The following is an 18762-nucleotide window of genomic DNA, read 5'->3' on the forward strand; positions in this document are numbered from 1 at the left end:
AGCGTTAAAACTGGATGAAGTTACTGTAGAGCAGAGCTGCAGGTGCTGAGCAGAGGACCTGGCTTTGCCTAGAGATCACAAAATGAATAGATCCCCCTCCCCTCCCCCGTCCCATTGCAGGGGGGGAGGGGGGGCTTCCAGGAGGAGCGTCCCCTACCCGCTGCTCTTCTCTCCACGTACTCCCCTGTGTCTTAGGGGCCTTGCCTGGGCAGCAGCCTCCAACCCACTCCTGAGGTACAGGTTTCACCCTGACTCGGACCTTTTAACAAGATGTAGTTGTACTGCAGCCATAGAACCCGGCTTCCTTTGAAAATAGACTTTGACCGCGCTTAACAAAAAAAAAAACAACAAACGAATGAGCCAGGGGGTTCTGGGACTAGCCGGGGTCAGAGAGGCTGCCCCCTGTAGATATGCGTTGGGGAGCTCCCGGGACAGGCCTCCCCTGGACCCCGGGAGCTTGGCGTGGGGGAGGCCTTGCCCCTTGAGGCTCAGGCCTTAAAGCTGAGGACATTGTCTGGAACCAAGGCCCAATGGCGCCCAAGGGCTCAGTGTGTCTGTGTTTGGGCTTTTCCCCCTCCCCTATCACCTCTGCTTTGTGCCTCTGCCCCCCATTTATGTCTCCCATCCTGCTCCCCTGCTGATCTCTGCCCCTTCCCTGCTTCTCTCCATGCCTGCAGGCTCTCTCCTGATCCCTTCAGCCCTGTGCCCTGTCTCAGCCCGCCACACTTCCCCCTTCCCGCCTCGTGCCTATGCACACACACACACACACACACACACACACACACAGGCACCTGGTAGCATGGCCAAGGGTGAAGAAGCCCCTCTCAGGCCACGGGAGGCCCTGGAGGTCAGGTGCCACGCCCCCCCCACCTGCCCGGGTTAGGGAGGGCAGGGCTGTGGGAGGAACAGGAAGCTGGTGTCAGCAGGAGGCGGGAGCTGCCATGGCTCTGGATAGGCTTGGGACTGCCAGCTGGAACCCTGGCACGGAGTGGCACCACAGCAGCGTGAGCACATAGTAGGCCAGCAGTGCCTGCTTGCTGCAGGGTTCTGGGTGTGTGTGGGGGGGGGGATGACTGAGGTTTAACAATGAGCCCAGCCCTCTCCTCTCCCAGTGTTGGCACGGCATATGCAGCGTCCTGTCCACGTGTGGACGTGAGGATGGAGTCTGGGAGGGCATAGCCCAGGAGCTGGAGCTGCACGGGGGTGGTCAGCTGGGGGTGGGCAGGGCGGTGGCCTCGGGGTGTCCTGTGAAGCCCCTCGGGAGATGGAAGTTCCCCCCTGAGGCCTGGCTCATCCCCCTGGGATAAGCAGGGGAGCCGGGCAGCTGACCTCAGTGCCTTCAGCGTCTTCCAGGTGAGAGTGCAGATGGGGTTCAGGGAGACCTCTGACCTTAGGTCATCAGGCCGGGGCCGGCCACTCACCACCGCTGGAACCTCAGTTTACCCAGCCTAAGGGGTGTGGTGGGAAAGCTTATGTTCCAGATGGATTCTGCTCCGGCTGTCACCCTTACCCCGCCCGGCAGCTCCCTCCAGGCAGGGCTCTGCCTCTGGGCTCATCTGTGGAATGGAATGGGAGCCTCTCTGGGGCCATCTTGGAGTAGTGGTGAGCTGTGGAGCCTTGGATGCGCTCCTTGCTCTCGTGACTCACTCTCTGCCCATACCTCCCTGCTTGCCGGCTGCCCTCCGGCACCCGCCAACGCCACTGCTGCCCTCAGACCGGCTCCGAGGCCGCCTATCCTGCTGCATTTGCACCTGCCACATCCCTGGCTCCTCCCTCCCCGTTCCGGGACCCCGCTCCGGGTGTGCCTTCCCTCTCCCACTCTTCTGTTTGACTCAAGTGGGCGCCAGCCAAGACCCAGGTTTCCAGGATGGTGCCTCACAGTTCCTGCTATGATGTGTGGCAGGCAGAGGCCAGGGAAGCAGGCGTGGTCCCGTGAGACCCCAGTGAAAGCTGGGGTGCTGCATCCTGTGGCCCTGGGCAGATCTTGTCTAGGGTGGTGCGGCCTTGGGCTGCTTTGTGCCTGCACTGGAAAAGGACCCCAGCCCCACGAACATGGGTGCGGTTTTGTCATGGCTCATGAGATCTCATTGAAGCAACTAACACTGCTGGTGCCAGCAGTGAACACAGATCCTCTCTTCCTTGAGGTCAGACTCCTGGGGCAGAGTGAAGGCCTGGCATACAGGGAGGGCGCAGACGTCAGGCCTTGGCATCTCGGGTAGTCCCGTGCACTGGGGGGAGGGGGTGCGTGTGGGAGATCTACCCGCAGAAGGTCATTCCCAGTGGGCATGGGTGGGGCCACCTCCCGGGTCCCTTCCAGCCCAGGGTAGTGGTGGCCATTTCCTGGGGAGGAGGTGAGCAGGAAGGTAGGCACACAGCGTGGGGCCTGGTTGGAGCCCATGTTGTGGAGGGCGTGAGCACCAGGCTGTTTCTTGCTGCCGCTTTTGCCCTGTCTGCTCCTGGGGAACCTGTCCTCTTAGAACGGGGCCAGGAGAAGGCCAGGGAGGACTTGGCGACGTGAGCTGCTTCCAGACATCGCGCCACCCCCAGCTGGCTCACCTTGAGGGTGGACTTGGCGCCATTGGGATTGTGGCACTCTCAAGCCAGATGCCCAAGAGCCCCCCCTCCCTCCGGGCCTCAGCCTCCTGCAGCAGGCTTCCCTCGTAATCAATTCTCAGCCATGAGACTGTTGTTGCAGGCGGGGAAACTGAGGCTTGGGGCTACCATGGACTCTCCGGATGGCACTGGGGCTCTGGGCAAATGTACAGGGCTGCTCAGAGACTTCCCTGGGAGAAGGTCCAGGCTCCTAGGCTGCCTCCTTCTGGAGCTTGCTGGAGTCTCTACCGGTTTACACTTCCTGTCCGCTCTTCCTGCTTCCTGGAGGCAGAGTCACAGGCTAAGGGTGGGTGGGGGAGATGTGTAGTCCCAGTTCTTGCAGCCTCAGAACTGGGGCCTCTCCCAAGCCCCTCCCAGCCTGCAGTAGCATGCCCAGCTATCACAGAACCAAGCCTAATGCCTTGCAGACACACTGTGAAGACCTTAAGGGTGAAGGCCATCTTCCTGGGAAGCATATCCACGGCCGGTGTTGACCCTCACTTGCTTAGTTCTAGGTCAAGCCTCCTCCTTTTCCCTCCCCCTCTTCCTCCCATGCCCTGGCAGAGGGCGTCCACTATGAAGAACTGATGGTGGGGGTGGGGGTGGGGGCGGGGTGGGGCCGGCAGGAAGGGGAAGTTAGGCAAAGACTTTCTAAGCAAAAAATACCAGGTACCCGTCTAGCTTTCTGTGAACCCACTCTCCAGGTGGCTTCCGGTGTGGAAACAGCTGTCGGACTCTGAGAGGAAGTAAGACCGCTGAGCTGACTCCAGCCTCACCCACAGCCCTCGATATGACTGAGTCAGAATAAGGCAGGAAGCCAGCCGGCCGCCAGCGGCTTACACCTGTAATCCTCGCAACTCAGGAGACTGAGCTCTGAGGATCCTGGTGCTTATCTCCAGTGAACCACCAAAAAGTGGGAAATGAGGTGTGGCTCAAGTGGTAGAGCTTGCTAGTAGTAAGCACAAAAGCTCAGGGTTAGTGCCCAGGCCCTGAGTTCAAGACCTAGAACTGGCACACAAAAACAAAACAAAACAAAAGTCTGTTAGGAACTTGGGGACAACCTAGAGGTAAATATGCCAAGGTGTAGAAGGGCCTGCTATGTGCCTGTCAGGCCGTGGGAGAAGTGCTCCAATCCAAAATAACCAGGTAGAAGATAAGCCAAGTTACTGACTCAGGTAGATGCAAGGCATGGTCCCCTTCGGATGCCACTGTATCCAGGTGCTCCACAGCACACTGTGTCTTTTACTGTCCCTGTGTTGGCTGGGATGTTAGATTATTTGCCAGGAAACCACGCAGACCCCAGGTACAGAGAACAAAGAAAGGTTTATAGCTGGGAAAGGGGCCGGCAAGACCCCTTCTCACAAGGGAGAAGTGAGAAGAAGCGCCGGCTATTGTCTGGGGTGACCTATATAACCTAGGAGGCTTAGAACGACCTAGAAGGGGCTAGGAGGCAGAGACCCTCGTGTGGACTGCAGGCCAGGGGCTTCATCATGGCGGACTAGGATTTATGGCTGCTATCCAAATAGTAGATAAGGAGCCCTGCAGCTGCCCAGACCTGAAGGTCACTCTAAGGGGCTCTTGTTGCCTTAGATGGGGGTAGCTGCCCCAGAGCAGTGCCATCCCAAGGTAGAGGGGGCTGGAGGCTGATTATTTACTGCCTTTACTACATGGGCCTAGTGTTGCCTAGGAAGGGAGCATGCGAAGCTGTGGAAGGGGAGGAGTGTGCTAAGCTCTGGGAAGGGAGCTCACTGGGCTAACACGGGCATTGTACTGTGGTGGTGTCATTCCAGGCATGCTCACCCAGAGGACAGCTCCAGCTGGGGAGCCTGGGCTCACCAGCTGCATGCTTAGCCATCTCAGCAGGGAGAGAGCCCCTTCCCCTGTCATTCCTGAAAACCTCAGAATCCACTTGGAGTCTTTCTCTATGGGCTTTGGAGCCCTCTTACCAGACAGACCTCCGGTCTGTCTGCTTTCTGGACACAAGGACCTATCATCTAAGAAGAGAAGTGCCTGAGTTCTGGCTCCTGCACGGCTGACACGTGGGCCCTTCTGGATTCCCCCCTGGAGGGAGAGTGGGAGGAGGAGCTAGAGAGTCTTCCAGGCTCCCAGGGTGCTGTTTGGTCAGAGAGGTTGAGTAATTTTGCCTAAGGTGACACAGCAGTCTGATTTCCAGCTCTAGTCTGTTTTCCTGCAGGAACTGTTCTCTCTCTCCAGTTATCTAAGGGGACTTGGGAACCAGTGAAGGTGGCCTGGGGGACGGGAAGGAGCACCCTGGGGCGCAGCAGGCTGCCTGCCAAGTCAAGAGATGCTAAAAAATCAAGAATAAAGCCAAGCCAGGCAGCCACCCAGCTCCCTCCGCCTGGAGGCCTACTTTCTAGGGTGAGAAAGGGAGGTCAAAGTGCAGAGTGCCAGAGGGAGCCTGGGGGCGGGCTGTGACCCCAGCAGGATGTTAACCTCCTCGGGGTGTTCAGCAAAACCTTCTTGAAAAGCTGATGCTGGAGTTGGGTAAGTCCTGGGAAAGAGGGTGTTACTAATATTAGTTAGGGCTCCTGGTTAACAGACAGCCAGCTTCGGCAGAAGTCACCAGTACCTGCGTGGTAGAGATGCCTTCAGGCATGGCTGGCTCCAGGGCTCTAACAACAGGGATTTCCATCTCTTGCCTCTGTCTTCCTGGACTGGCTTTGTTCTCAAGCAGACTGTGCTGGTGCTAGCTAGCGATCCCCCCCCCCCCCCATTCCTTGCCCTGTTCCCTGGTTTAGACTCCTGGTGGGGGGGGGAGGGGCTGGAAAAATTCCAGCCTGCCTTTGTTGACCTATATGGGCTCAGGTGTCTACACTGAGGCCTGAGGTCGAGCGCTGTGATTGGCTAGGCCTGGGCTGTGCGTCCATACTGTGCAAAGTGGGCAGAGAAGGAGGTCAGGGGAGTCTGGTGTGCGCGTTGCCTTCGAGGCCGGGCGGCAGGGGCCCGAGGTGCCTTTAGCCTCTGACTTGTGTGGCGAGAGCGGCAGGGCCGGATAGGCTGAGAGGTGGGACAGGGTGGTGGGGCTCGTGAGGTGGAGGCCACCCTGGGCAGCAAGGGGGGAGGTGTTCTGGGGTGTTCTGGCTGGGGAACATCTTGGGAGCTGGCTCAACATGGTGAGGGCTGCTGTCTGGGGGCTGAGACTACGGGGGGGGGTGTGTGACATGGTGAGTTGGTATTTATTTTTATTTTTGTCCGACATGGGACTTGAACGCGGGGCCTGGGCTCTGTCCCTGCGCTCTTCAGCTCAAGGCGAGCGCTCTACCACTTTGAGCCACAGCGCCACTTCTGGTTTTCTGGTGATTTATTGGAGATAAGAGTCTCACGGCCTTTCCTGCCGGGGCTGGTTCTCAGCTGCGATCTTCAGATCTCAGCCTCCTGAGTAGCTAGGATGACAGGTGTGAGCCACCGGTGGCTGGTGAGTTGGTATTTAATGGTGGCGGCTGAGGGCTGGTAGCGCGGGTAGCTCCAGGGAAGGAGGGGTGCAGGGGAGACCTGCTGAGCCCCGTGCCCTGCCCGAGGGTGGTGGTGACTATGGAATGAACGCCAGTGTTCATGCCACCATGCACACTGGAGATGAGGCTCAGCAAGCTTGGAGCCGCTGGGTTCAAATCCCAGCCCTGCCCCAAACAACCCCAATTATAAGGAAGTGCTAAGGAGGCACAGCCTAGGGCTGGGGCTGGCCTGTGGGCTTATGGCTCAGTGGCCACCAGGACAGAGCAGGACAGGAGAGTGGCAGGCAAGGCGGGCCGATGTGGGGGCTGGGCCCGCAGGTGGCTGGGACCCAGGACACCGGCGGGAAGGATGCGCTTGCCTGTGCGTTTGAGGACAATGAGAAGCCTGAGTGGCCGCAGGCAACAGAAGCAGGGCAGAAGGGGACAGCGGCGGGCTCTGGAAGGTTCAGCGCAGACGAGGATGGTGGCTGGACTGGGTCTTCAGGAGGTCACCAGAGGGAGATGGAGACAGGCCTGACTCAGCTGGCCAGCTTGGCCTCCTGCAGCCAGAGCCAGGCCCGCGGGGACCAGGCTGGGCTCTGACACCCGGAAAACACACAAGGCCCCTGGGGCCAGGGCTGCAGCCCAGCAGCGGCAGATCTGACCCGGTTTAAAGGCCAAGTCCGATCTGCAGTTGCGTTGACCTGCGTGGGGTGGGAACAGAGACAAAGTTGCCCTGAAGGTTTTTGGCCGGAGCACAGACAGACCTGGAGCGGCGGCCTGTGCGGAGAGCTGAGCGCACCACAGGCGGAGGCCCCCTGTGCCAGGTAGCCGGGCATTCTGTCCCCTGCTGTGGGAAGACGGGAGGAAGCCAGCCAGACCTGGGTGCCGGCCACGGCCATGGCTACAGGTGCAGAGGATGAGCCTGGGGCTGTCTGTGTCGAGATCTGGGGTGTGGGTGGCAGCATGGAAGGCCAAGACTCCTGGCACCCGACACTGAGTGGAGACCTGACCAACACAAAGGGGTGGTTGGGAAAGGGGGGGCTAGAGATGGGGCCCTGATTTAGGCAGCAGCCCCCTCCTCCTCGCAGTGTGGCCAAGTGGGCGCCTGGCAGGTTTTCTGAATAAGGTGTGGACATGTAATTGGAACCCTGATCCTCAGAGGGGCCTAGCACTCTCCCACCCCTCCAGGGACCCCCATAGCCAGGAAGCACCCCTTTTGCTTGCACTGGCATCTGGACAGCCTGCCAGGCTCCTTCCCGACGGGTCCTGGTTATTGCCCCGGCAACGGGGCAGTTTTGCAGTGGGTTCTGCTGTCAGCAGATCTGACGGGCACACCGCGTGTGTCCTGGTGCACGCTTGCCCTGGACTGGCGGGCCCTGCCCAGGGCCGTGTTGAGCTGTGGTCTGAGCCGGTTTCCCCGGGACGCTGGGTTTACCCTCCCCGGAAGAGCAGGAGGCGTCTGCCCGCATCCTGTCCTTGCTGACACTCACTCTGGTCTCAGTGTAGCTCTCAGGGTTTGCGGATCCCATGTGTTCTTCCCATTGGGGTAGATAATGAGATGAACTTCTTTTACCAGTTAGCTCTTCAAGATAGCCCATTGAAGCCGGGCATTGGTGGCTCACGCCTGTAATCCTAGCTACTCAGTAGGCTGAGATCTGAGGATCGCGGTTCAAAGCCAGCCCGGGCAGGAGAGACCGTGAGACTCCTAACTCCAATAAACCACCAAAAAACCGGAAGTGGCGCTGTAGCTCAAGTGGTAGCGCACTCGCCTTGAGCTGAAGAGCTGAGGGACAGCACCCAGGCCCAGAGTTCAAGCCCCACGACCGACAAAAAAAAAAAAAAAGATAGCCCATTGAACGGTTGCAATTCCTGGCCTTTGCATGTTGATTTCACCGAGTTCTTTACATATTCTGACAGACACACGCAGCTGGTTTAAGGTGTATTGTAAATATCATGTGGTGTTTGATTTGCTCATCCAGGGGAGAGACTGGAGTTTTGAGCGTGGAAGTTGTTAATTTGTGGGTAAGCCCTCAGTTTCCCTCTCTAAACATAGCAAGTGTTCCCTGTCGCCTGGTATATAAACAGAGTGGTGACCCCCCTTTTTCTTGGATGAAGAAGCCATGGACTAAGATGGACAAATTGGCTCAGTGGGACTTCTCAGCCCACGTCACTTTTCCTCCCTCCAGACAGTTCTAGAAGTCCCTATTAATTGCCTGCTGTAATACCAGTCTCAGGCCTGGCACCGGGAATACACCGTGGTTCCTTCCCTTGAAGGAGCTCAGTGGGGACGGGAGGCTGTGGGAGCCCAGGGCAGGCCCCAATCAGGCTGCACAATCTCGGAAGGCTTCCTGGAAGAGGAGGCTGTCCGTGGAGGCCACCTGTACTGTCAGGCTCAGGCTTGCGTGTGTTTGTGCAGCAAGCACCAAGTGATACCCGGGTGATGACCCCCCCTTCCCTTGGGGGAACTGGTGTGCCTCCAGAGGGCCCATCACACCCCACTGCACATTGGCACTGCCTGGGAATGTGGGCTCTGGGAGTGGGCGGAGGCAGGAAGTTGTGGGTATCATGAGCACGCAAGGAGTCCCACCTCAGAGGACCTGGGAGGCCCTGAGTGCCGGGAGGGAAAGGTGGGGCGCACGCAGAGGGCCAGCTGTGGTCCCGCAGCCCCGGCCTGAGGAAGGCCCGGTTGGGGGCGCTGTTGTCTGGGGACTGCCCTGCCCCTTGGTACTCATAGTCCCCCTCAGCAGCAGGTGGTGGGAGCCGTTTTCCAGGGGAGGAAACTGAGGCTGGCGTATACAGACCCCTCTCCCCCAGTCCCAAGCCTCCACTGCCTGCACACTTCCCAGTGGCACCTGTCCATGCGCCGTGGGCAGGCCTGCCCTCTGCCCTGCCTGAGTGCACATTAGTGGGCACAGAGCCTTGGCTGGCAGCACTTGGATGCCAGCCCACTGGGCCTGTCCGTCCCCTCCTCGCTCCAAGCACCTGGGACCTGCAGAGTGGCTGAGCAGGCAGGGGACACGGCAGATGCCGTTGCAGAGACCAGAGCTTGCAAGCCGGAGCCAAGAGGAGCCTCAGTCCCCACCTCTGGAAAATGGGAGGGACCATCAGCTTGGCCAAGTTGGTACAAGAGGGAGCTGTGGGTGGGCATGCGGCGTACCCGGGCACGGGGGGTCTGGGGGCGCCGACCCGCACACCCAGGGCCCTGGGATGGGCTGGATGGTGAGGTCCCAGGTGATCCTGCCGCTTGCCGGTCTCTACCCAGGTCCCTGGGACTGTCACCTGGCACGCAGGACGTGTTCCCGGGGTGGGTGCCTGTGTCCTTGTGTTAAAGCCGAGAGGAGAGGGCCATGGGTGCCCATCAGTCGGCCTTGGCTTCCTGGTGCGCGTGGACGCAGCACTGGCAGCTGGCCGGAGCAGTCTGCATTGTCTCTACCCGGTGCCCAAGCCCTCCGGGCTGGGTGGCTTTGCTCGTCTGTCCTCCAGTTCTGGGTAGGACAGAGCTGACATGGACAAGACCAGGCAAGTGTCCACAGACTGTGGAGAATGCAGGGCCTCTGAGCACGGCAGGGCACGTGTAATGGCCCTCAGATCTGAGTGTGTGACGTCCTAGAAGAGCTGGCGTGGGGCATCCTCACACACTCACCCACAGTGCTCCCGGGAAAGAGGGAATGAGAACAGGACTGCAGAGTTAGCTCCAAAGAGACTTCGAAGCCTCAGGTCAGGTGCAGTGGCTCATGCCTGTAATCCCAGCCTCTTGGGAGACAAAGATTGGGTGCTACCCTGATCGCAGCTAGCCTGAGCAACAAAAATTTAGCGAGGGCCCGTCTCAAATCACAAGCCAGGTGCGGTGGCTTGTGTATGTAATCCTGGCTGCGAAAACCCTGAGACCTAACCTGAAAAGTAACAGAGAACTGAGGCCATGGTGGGGGGAAGGGGTGCTGCCCAAGCTCCCCCAACTTCTTGTTGGGTGCCTGGCGTTGACTGGCGTGGCTGGCACACTGGCGGCAGGCTGGCAGGGGTGGGGTGGGGTGGTGCTGTGGTTTTGCCCATCTACTGAGAGGATGTTGGCGGGGTGGCCCCTGCTGGTGGGGGCGGGCTGTCAGCCCTGGCAGCTTCCCCGTCCTCCTGGGCCCCTTGAACTCCAGCGCTGCCGTGCTCACGGGTACCCAGCCCAGCCGCTCCTCCTGTGCCAGCCGGGTTGGCGTTGTAGGAACTACCGTGGGGTCGGCTTGGGGTAGGTGACGTCCAGCTCCAGTCTGACAGTGAGTCCCAGCACCCTCCTCTGATGTTTGTTTTAGTATTTGCAGACGTGGGCATGTTTGTAGAGACTGAATGGGTGGAGCTCCGGCCAGGTCTGCGAGTGAGGGTCCCAGGGCGAGGCCACGGCACCTCCAGCCTCTGGCCCCTCCCTGCTCTGTTGCTCCTCCCCCTTCCCCTCAGGGCTGGCCTCAGCCACCAAAGCACAGCAGGCTCCCGGCTTCCAGAGCGACACAGTAAACCTAGAAATCCACACATGCTGGGTTTTCCTCTGACGCCCAGTGAGAACATGGCACCTGCTCCCTGGTCCATGCAGTGCCTTGGTGGGATCAGATAACTTCTTTTTTTTAATCATCAGAGATCTCCCAGTGGCTTAGGGTATGATGAATCCTTACATGTACTTCCTCATGGCTGCCCTGTGGAGCACTTAATTCGTCCCTAATTAGAGACCAGAGACTTGTAACCTCAGGTCCTGCCCTCCTCTTGCCAGTCCTTCCCAGCATCTGACTCTGAGTCACCACCACAGAGCTGCACTGCAAGCCAGGTGGCTCAGCCTGAGGACCCTCAGGGAAACTGAGGCTGCTGTACTTGACCTCCCCCCCCCATACACACAGCCAACTGTGGCCCACAGCCCCTCCTTCAACTGCTTAGCCCCGGCCCACCAAGTGGTGGTCTCACTCCGGTGTCTCTTGCAATGATGCTGAGTCCCCCATAGTGAGGGATGGAGCAGGACTGGCTGGCTGGAAGTAGGAGCAGTTAGAAGAGGTCAGAGTAGCCTTTGGTGGCCCGCTGTGCAGCACTGGCCAAAGAAAAGTGGGCATCCTGCCGGGCACAGCTTGTGCCCAGCTCTGGGTACTGGCAGAGCCGCCTGGGTGGCTGAGACCAGCTGAGCTGCGTGCTTTCTGATCCTGGAGTGTGGACAGCCCCGACCCCTTGCTCAGTGTTTGGAGGATGCTGGGTTCTGTAGCTTCTGTGTCTTTGGAGTATCTGGGGTACCAGAAGCTGAGTGACCACCCTGAGCCATGGACACCCCCCCCAGAGGAAGTGACTCTGTCCTCTGGAGGGGTCACTGAGCTTTTAGAGAGGTCAGTCTCAATGGAGGGAGCTCACCTGCTGTGCATTCTCAGGGTGGACCTTTGTGTCCCTTACAGGGACCTGTAGTTGAGGCCTTTCATTACAAGGGGCCAACTGGGACAAAAGGAAGTTAATGGGTCCCCTTCTCAGCCGGCTGCTGGCTGCAGTTGCATGTGTCAGTCATCCTGGTGACACCGGGGAAGAGGGGGTGACATCTGTGTGCCCCGGTGTGGTGTGAGGGGTCCCAGGGCTGCCCTGAGCTTGGGCACAAACCACTGGGCTCGTGTCCAGGTCTACTTTGTAAGCAAGTACGGTGGCCGCCGGCCACCACTCCCCAGCCAGTTTTCCTGGGAACCCTTTGATCTGCCAGCTGGCGCGGTCCTGGCACGTAGTAGGTGTGCAGGTAGCGTCTCAGGCTTCACAGTCTGCATGTAAGCAGCTTTCTCGAATAGAGCAGCATTCTTCCTTCTACTGCCGAGAGCAGGGGCTGGATGAGGTGCTGCCGCCCCCGGCGGGTGTGTGGACACGGGGAGGCAGGGCACCCACAGCCTTGGGTGCCGGGCAGGGCACACAGTGGGGCTCGACAGCTGCCACGTTGCTGACGCTCCTCTCGGCCGAGTTAGGCAGCGATGGAACGTTCCTGGGCGGAGGTCTGCGAGCTTGTCGCCATGGCGACCGTCCCAAGGATGCTGGCAGGCCTCCGTCTCTGTTGTCCCTGCTGTACTGCCCTCCTCCTTTCTCCTCGCTGTCCCCTCCCCTCGACGACACGGACGGCTGTCCCTGGGACTGCACGGGGAGGGGTCTCCTGGACGCCCCACCTCTGCCACGGCTGCCCAGGCCTTGCATGTGGAAACACGTGGTGTGGCCTGGAACCTGCACTCTGCACAACCTCTAGGTGACTGAGAGCCCTAAGGCCAGCTGGAGCGAGCTGTCCACTGGTGTCCAGGGAAGGCAGGCAGGAGAGGCCCTGCACAAGCAGGACAGTCGTGTGCCATCGTTGTATCCAGCCTCTTTCCTCCCTGTGGTCAGCCCAGCCCCATGTAGCAGCCGCCGGTATGGACGGAAGAGTCTTACATTTTGTTCTCTTTGAGCTTCGCATTTCCCTAAGCCAAGAGACCAGGGCCCTCAAGGCTCCTTCCCACGCCTCTCAAAGGGCCGCTGTTCCCTGGAGGGGCCTGGCCCTCACTGTGACCGTGGGAGCTGCCGGGCTGGCAGGCTCTGCGCTCACTGGCATTTCAAGGGCTGCCTGAGGTCACCTGGGCCTGAGCCAGCCTGTTCTGGGGAGCGCTGCCAGTGCCCTGGCCTGGTTGTTCCCGGCGGGTAGACCTGGGCAGGTTCACAGCCATACCTGAGGATTCTGGAGTTTGGGTGAGGGGTGGGTGGGGGATGTTGCTAAGGTTACACCTGCTGGGGGACGGGGCTGGTTGCTGTGGATACCCTTGGGTGTCTGGGTATGGGATGGAGCCTGGAGTTTTAGGAGTAGGCAAACACCAAGGTAAGGAGTGAGCGAAGGGAGGCCGAGGACAGTGGTCGCTGTGTCATTCCCCGTGATGCCAGCAAATGCCTCACAGCCCTTCAGAATGGAGAAACTGAGGCTCCCAGGAGCACAACTCTGTCTGAAGGGAGCTGCCCATGCCCAGGGCGCCTCCAGCAGGACAGGGGAGGAAGTCCAGCTGCACGCTCAGCTCTGTTCCCTGCCCTGATTTCCCCTCAACAGTGAGTGGGAGGCCACCCCCACTGAGTGAGTCTGCCCGGCCTTCCATCCACCAGCACCCCTTGCTGCCATCTTGGCCAGGTCCTAGCTACAGGCCAGCCCTGTCCTGTAACCCCAGGGGGAGGAACGGGCGTTGCATGTCCTGGGTGGGGTGGGGAGGTGGGTCTGTGAGAGTCTGGACCCAGGGCTCCTCCTCCCTGGCATCTCCCTCGGGGGCAGAGCTCTGTCCAGTTCCAAGGAGCGCCATACACACTGTCGCCCCAGTTCCTGGCACCAGGGCACAGCCTGGGCTGGGCCCAGCAAGCCCAGGTGGTGATGGTGAAGGCGCTTACTGCAGCCGAAGCCCTTCTGCCTGTGAGGACAGCCGCCCTCCCCAGCGCTCCTCCCTCACACAAGGCCTCCTTCCTTCCGCAGGGTGGTGGCAGCAGCAGCAGCCCTCTCTGAGCAAGCCCGGCAGCTGGAGGCCCGACATGAGAGTGCCCAGGGAAGGTAAGGCACCTCCTGGCCCCTGGATGGAGGCCCCTGGCTTCTAGCATGGCTGCCCGGCTCCCTGGCTGCACCTTGCTCTGTGCAGCCAGCCGGTTGGAAAGCCGCGGCTGCCCCCACCACGGGGCACTGAGGCCTCTGCTCCTCCTTGGGCCTTGGGAATGGAGGGTGAATGATGACCGTGGCCCATCAAGGCCTGCCCTTCGGGCTGTGCAACCTTGGGCAAGTTGCTCGGATAATATATGGAAACGCTTCGGCAGAGTGAGTGCTCTGCAAGTGTGAAAATGCAGAACTCAGGACCCACCGAAGCCCAGTGACTGACCCCCCGCCATATGTCCTCATCTGCCCAACCCCTGCACCAGCCACAAGCAGACTCATGAGTATACACACACACACACACACTGCCCTCACACACCCTGGCATGTACCCCATTACCCCTCCCCCCACCTCCCCGTGCGCATACATACACACACACACACACACACACACACACACACACACACTGCCCTCACACACCCTGGCATGTACCCCATTACCCCTCCCCCCACCTCCCCGTGCGCATACATACACACACACACACACACACACACACACACACTTTCTGGAAGCAACTCTTCATTTCGAAATTATTCCTCATCTCCATCTGTTCACCCAAAAGGGTGATTATTCTAATTCTAGCTAGTGTGATTGGTAGCTCCACAGGGGACTTCAAACTCAGCTCATAGTAACTGGCACAATTTCAATCTTGAGTCCAAAGTGAGGAGTTTCAGGCAGCACTTAAAGAAGCTCAGGCTGTGTGGCTTTGTGTCCTGCCTCCCTTCCCAAAGTGTCCTGGAGTGGGCCTTCCCTGTCACAGACCTGGGGTCGGGGGTGTCCGTAAGCCCCAAGTACTGACAGCACAACTGCCCAGGTGCGTTTTCCAGAGACCCCTGGCTCGCTCTGATGCTTGGACTGGCCACTGACCCCAGGGTGAGATACAGCCCAGCTTCCTGCCCCTCCCAGAACCCTCTGACCCTAGGGCACTGGCCTGGGCTTCCTTCTTGGCCTTGACTGGGCTTCAGCCTGTCTCAGTCCCCCCCACCCCCAGGGATGATTTCCCAGCTCTTGGAGTCAGCCCCTGCTCATTCATGCATCTGCAACCATGTACTGAGCGCCGGTGAGGGCAGCAAACACCCCTGTCCTGTGCAGTGGCCGCACTCATCTTCCCCAGGATTACAGCCCATTTTTTTGGAGTGTGGCTGTACAGGAATTGAACTCGGGGCCTTTGGATAGAGACACACACACACACACACACATACACACACACACACACTTTTTTTTTTCTGCTTTAGTTATATTTGAGGTTAGGACCTTGCTTTATGCTCTAGCCAGGTTGGACCTCAGTCCTTTATGTACAGTTTCCAGGTGGCTGGGGTGATAGGCATACACCACCATGCCCACCTATCACTGAGAAGGGAGGTCTCATGGACTTCCTGCCCGGGTCCATCTGGTACTGTGATGCTCTGGAGTCAGCCTCCTGCTGAGGTTCACCGGGGGCTCCTTACCCAGTGCAGCTTCCCACTTTTTCTTTCTTTATTATTTTGCTGGTCCTGGAGCTTAAACTTAGCCTGAATGCTGTCCCTGAGCCTCTGTGTGCTCAAGGCTAGCGCTCTCCCACTTGAGCCACAGCGTCACGTAAGGCTTTTTCTGAATAGTTCATTGGAGATAAGGGTCTCACGGACTTAACCCCCTCCCTCTCCCCACTGGCTTTGAACCGAACTCAGCTTCCTGAGTAGCTAGGATTCCTGAGCCACTGGCACCCGGCTCCATTTCCCACCCTTGGACTGTGAATGTTAGAGTAAACGTTAGGTCATTGATGGCAGGAGATGGTGGAGGCCTCGCTGGGGGCTGAGGATCTGGCTATGGTCCAGCAGCCCATCGGGGGTGGCCACACAGTTAACTGGGCTGGACCCAGACTGCCAGGCCTGAGTTGTCCGGGGAGGGCAGACAGCTGGGCCCCCACAGTGGGCAAAGGCAGGCCAGCAGGTGCCAGGGGCCTGGCACCGAGGTCGCAGGCAGCCGGTCCTCCCTGACCCAGGCCCCCCCCTCCGTGTCCACCTCTCTCCCCAGACGCGAGCCCCTGCCGCTGAAGCGGGGCCCCCGGCCGGGCCCGCGCCGCCCCCGGCCCGGCATGCGCCTGTCGGTGCGCCGGGCGCTGCTGCTGGCGGGCTGCGCGCTGGCCCTGGTGCTGGCGGCGCGGCTCCTCGGGCCGCGGGCGCTGCTGTGCGGGGCGCCGGGCGGCCCGCGGCGGGCCATGCGGCCGGAGCAGGAGGAGCTGGTGGTGCTGGGCGCCGACCGCGCCGAGTACCGCTACAGCCGGTCCACGCCGCTGGTCTTCGTGGGCGGTGTGCCCCGCAGCGGGACCACGCTGATGCGCGTGATGCTGGACGCGCACCCGGCCGTGCGCTGCGGGGAGGAGACCCGCATCATCCCGCGCCTGCTGGCCATGCGCCAGGCCTGGGCCAAGTCCGGCCGCGAGAAGCTGCGGCTGGACGAGGCGGGCGTGACGGACGAGGTGCTGGACGCCGCCATGCAGGCCTTCCTGCTGGAGGTGATCGCCAAGCACGGCGAGCCGGCGCGCGTGCTGTGCAACAAGGACCCCTTCACGCTCAAGTCCTCCGTCTACCTGGCGCGCCTCTTCCCCAACGCCAAGTTCCTGCTGATGGTGCGGGACGGCCGCGCCTCCGTGCACTCCATGATCACGCGCAAGGTCACCATCGCGGGCTTCGACCTCAGCAGCTACCGCGACTGCCTCACCAAGTGGAACCGCGCCATCGAGGTGATGTACGCGCAGTGCCTGGAGGTGGGCCGGGACAAGTGCCTGCCCGTCTACTACGAGCAGCTGGTGCTGCACCCGCGCCGCTCCCTGCAGCGCATCCTCGACTTCCTGGGCATCGCCTGGAGCGACGCCGTCCTGCACCACGAGGAGCTCATCGGCAAGCCCGGGGGCATCTCCCTGTCCAAGTGAGTGCGCGCGGGCGGGGTGCGCATGCGTGCGGGCGCGCGGGGCGCGCGGGCGGGGTGCGCATGCGTGCCTGCGTCCTGCCACCCCCGTCCAAGTGGGTGCCGGTGGGAGTGTGTGCGCATGCGTGTGTGGGTCCTGCCCCCTCCCACCAAGTCGGTGCAGATGGGTGTGTATGCGCATGCGTGTGTGCCTTCTCTCCACCCCCCCCCTCTTCCTGTTGAAGTGAGTGCGGGCTTCTGTACGCATCCGTGCCCTGGCCTCTTGCGCGTGTCCGTGCATGCACGCGCGCGTTTCTCCTTCCCATTTTCCTGTCCAGGTGAGTGTGGGACGTTCGTGTACACACGCACGCATGCATCCCGGAAGGGGAGCATCGCCCTGTGCGCGTGCACACGCCTCAGCCCACCTCCCACCCACAGCTGAAGATGGGCTGTGTAGGCTTGGGCCAGTTTCTGTACCACTCTGAGCTTGGGTGTACTTCGTCCAAATGCAGACGCTCAGGGACCGGGGGTGTGGTTAGGAGCAAAGCCTTGCAGAGTTGGTGTTTGCCACCTGACCTGGGTACTGAGTAGGGAGCGGGCAGTACCATTCTCCATACACAATAACAGCACCGCCTCTGCTTTCTCAGAGAACCAGTGGACTTGGGACATGCTTTGCTGGAGGGCAGGAGGGGGCGATGGTTAACTGCAGCGCACAGATTCCAGGGCCAGGCTGTCTGGGTTGTGCCATCTCCTAGCTGGCGGCCTATAGCAAATCATCAGCCTCTCTGTGCTTCGGTTTGTGAGGCTGCAGCTGGAAGCTACAGCTCGCCCCAGCGTTAGGCGTAGTCATTGCCGTCCTCAGCAGTAAGCGCTAAGTGCACCAAAAGAACTCAGGTGCTGTCCCGTGGCCGGCTTGGGGTCACGCCCTTGACAGACAGCCCCTCCTCGATTCCCCATGGCTGTCTGCGAGGGGCCTGGGAGCCTCTCCAGTCCTCCTCTTAGAGATGAAGAAAGTCATCCCTAAGGCCACACAGCTGACAAATGAGTTGTTAGGATTTGATCCCAGGTCCTCGGGACCTCAGTGAGGTCCTGTCATCTCTGTGGTGGAATATTAGACAGCCATCTCCTTGCTGCCCTCCTCCCACGTCCTTTCTCTCCTGAGACCCAGGGGACCAGAAACATGACCTCTCCCACTCCCTCTCCTCAGCCAGACCCTGCCAGGCAGAGCCCCCTCAACTGTAGACGTTTGAGCACAGGGGAGGCCCCTGGCAGCTCTGCCCACTGAACTCAGGACCTTGCACTTGCTAGACAAGTGCTTTGCTCCGTGCTTAAGCCACGCCCCCTACTGCCCAGCCACGCCCCAGGCCTTGTGCTTCCAGATAGGGTTTCACTAATATTTTGCCCAGACTGGTCTCAATCTTCAATCCTTCCGCTTCTACCTCCCAAGTAGTCAGAATTACAGGTATGAGCCACCAGTCCTGGCATTTGGAGCTGGGATATTATATAGGATTAGGACAAAAACAAACAAAACCCCATCAGGTTCCCAAAAAACTATGTCTTTATTGTAGACAGTTGGGGAAACACAGTAAACAGGAACTGAGAGACAGCCTTTAATCCTCCCTCTCCCCCAATCTCTGCTGTCCCCCGCTAGTCCTTCTCAGGGTCTGTTGATAACACTGGGGTGTTGTTGGACCTGCAAAGAGAGGGGCAGTGTATGGCCTCTTTTTACTTTGTGTGTGGCCCCTTTGTACTTTGCTTCCCATGTCATTTCTTAGTAATGATGGAAGCATCTAGAAATCTGCTCCTGATCCTGGGCTCCCACCCTCGGGTACCAGTGGTGGGATCCTCATGGTTCCGATGGCGTGGTGTGCCAGTAGCCCGGAGAGTGATGGTTGTGGAACACTGAAAACAACATAAGCCTTCATCTCCCAACCACACAGAAAAGTAAACTTCATTGTGCTATGCAATGCTACTCAGCTCATACAAAGAACCAAGCATCGAGTAGGATGGGGGGAAAGTCGTAGGTCAATACATTTAGTGTACTATTTGTTTTAAAAACAGAAACAGAGGGGCTGGGAAGGTGGCTCAGTAGTAGAGCGCTTGCCTTGCATGCCTGAGGCCCTGGGTTTGATTCCTCAGCACCACATAAGCAAAAAGAAAAAAGCCGGAAGTGGAGCTGTGGCTCAAGTGGTAGAGCGCTAG

At 59.7% G+C, this 18762-nt stretch overlaps 1 protein-coding gene across 1 annotated transcript in view; it reads left to right on the plus strand.

Annotated features, from left to right (window-relative positions):
* Window positions 1-18762, plus strand: part of Tpst2 (tyrosylprotein sulfotransferase 2) — a 30917-nt gene that overhangs the window by 6111 nt on the left and 6044 nt on the right. The window contains exons 2-3 of the mRNA XM_042668502.1: window positions 13507-13581; window positions 15688-16581. Of these exons, the coding sequence (XP_042524436.1) occupies window positions 15749-16581 (833 nt within the window). The 5' untranslated portion in view covers window positions 13507-13581; window positions 15688-15748. The remainder of the gene's footprint in view (window positions 1-13506; window positions 13582-15687; window positions 16582-18762) is intronic.

The sequence above is a fragment of the Dipodomys spectabilis genome, unplaced genomic scaffold (assembly GCF_019054845.1).
Source record: "Dipodomys spectabilis isolate Male_0828 unplaced genomic scaffold, ASM1905484v1 ptg000439l, whole genome shotgun sequence".
In the NCBI taxonomy this organism is placed as follows: Eukaryota; Metazoa; Chordata; class Mammalia; order Rodentia; family Heteromyidae; genus Dipodomys; species Dipodomys spectabilis.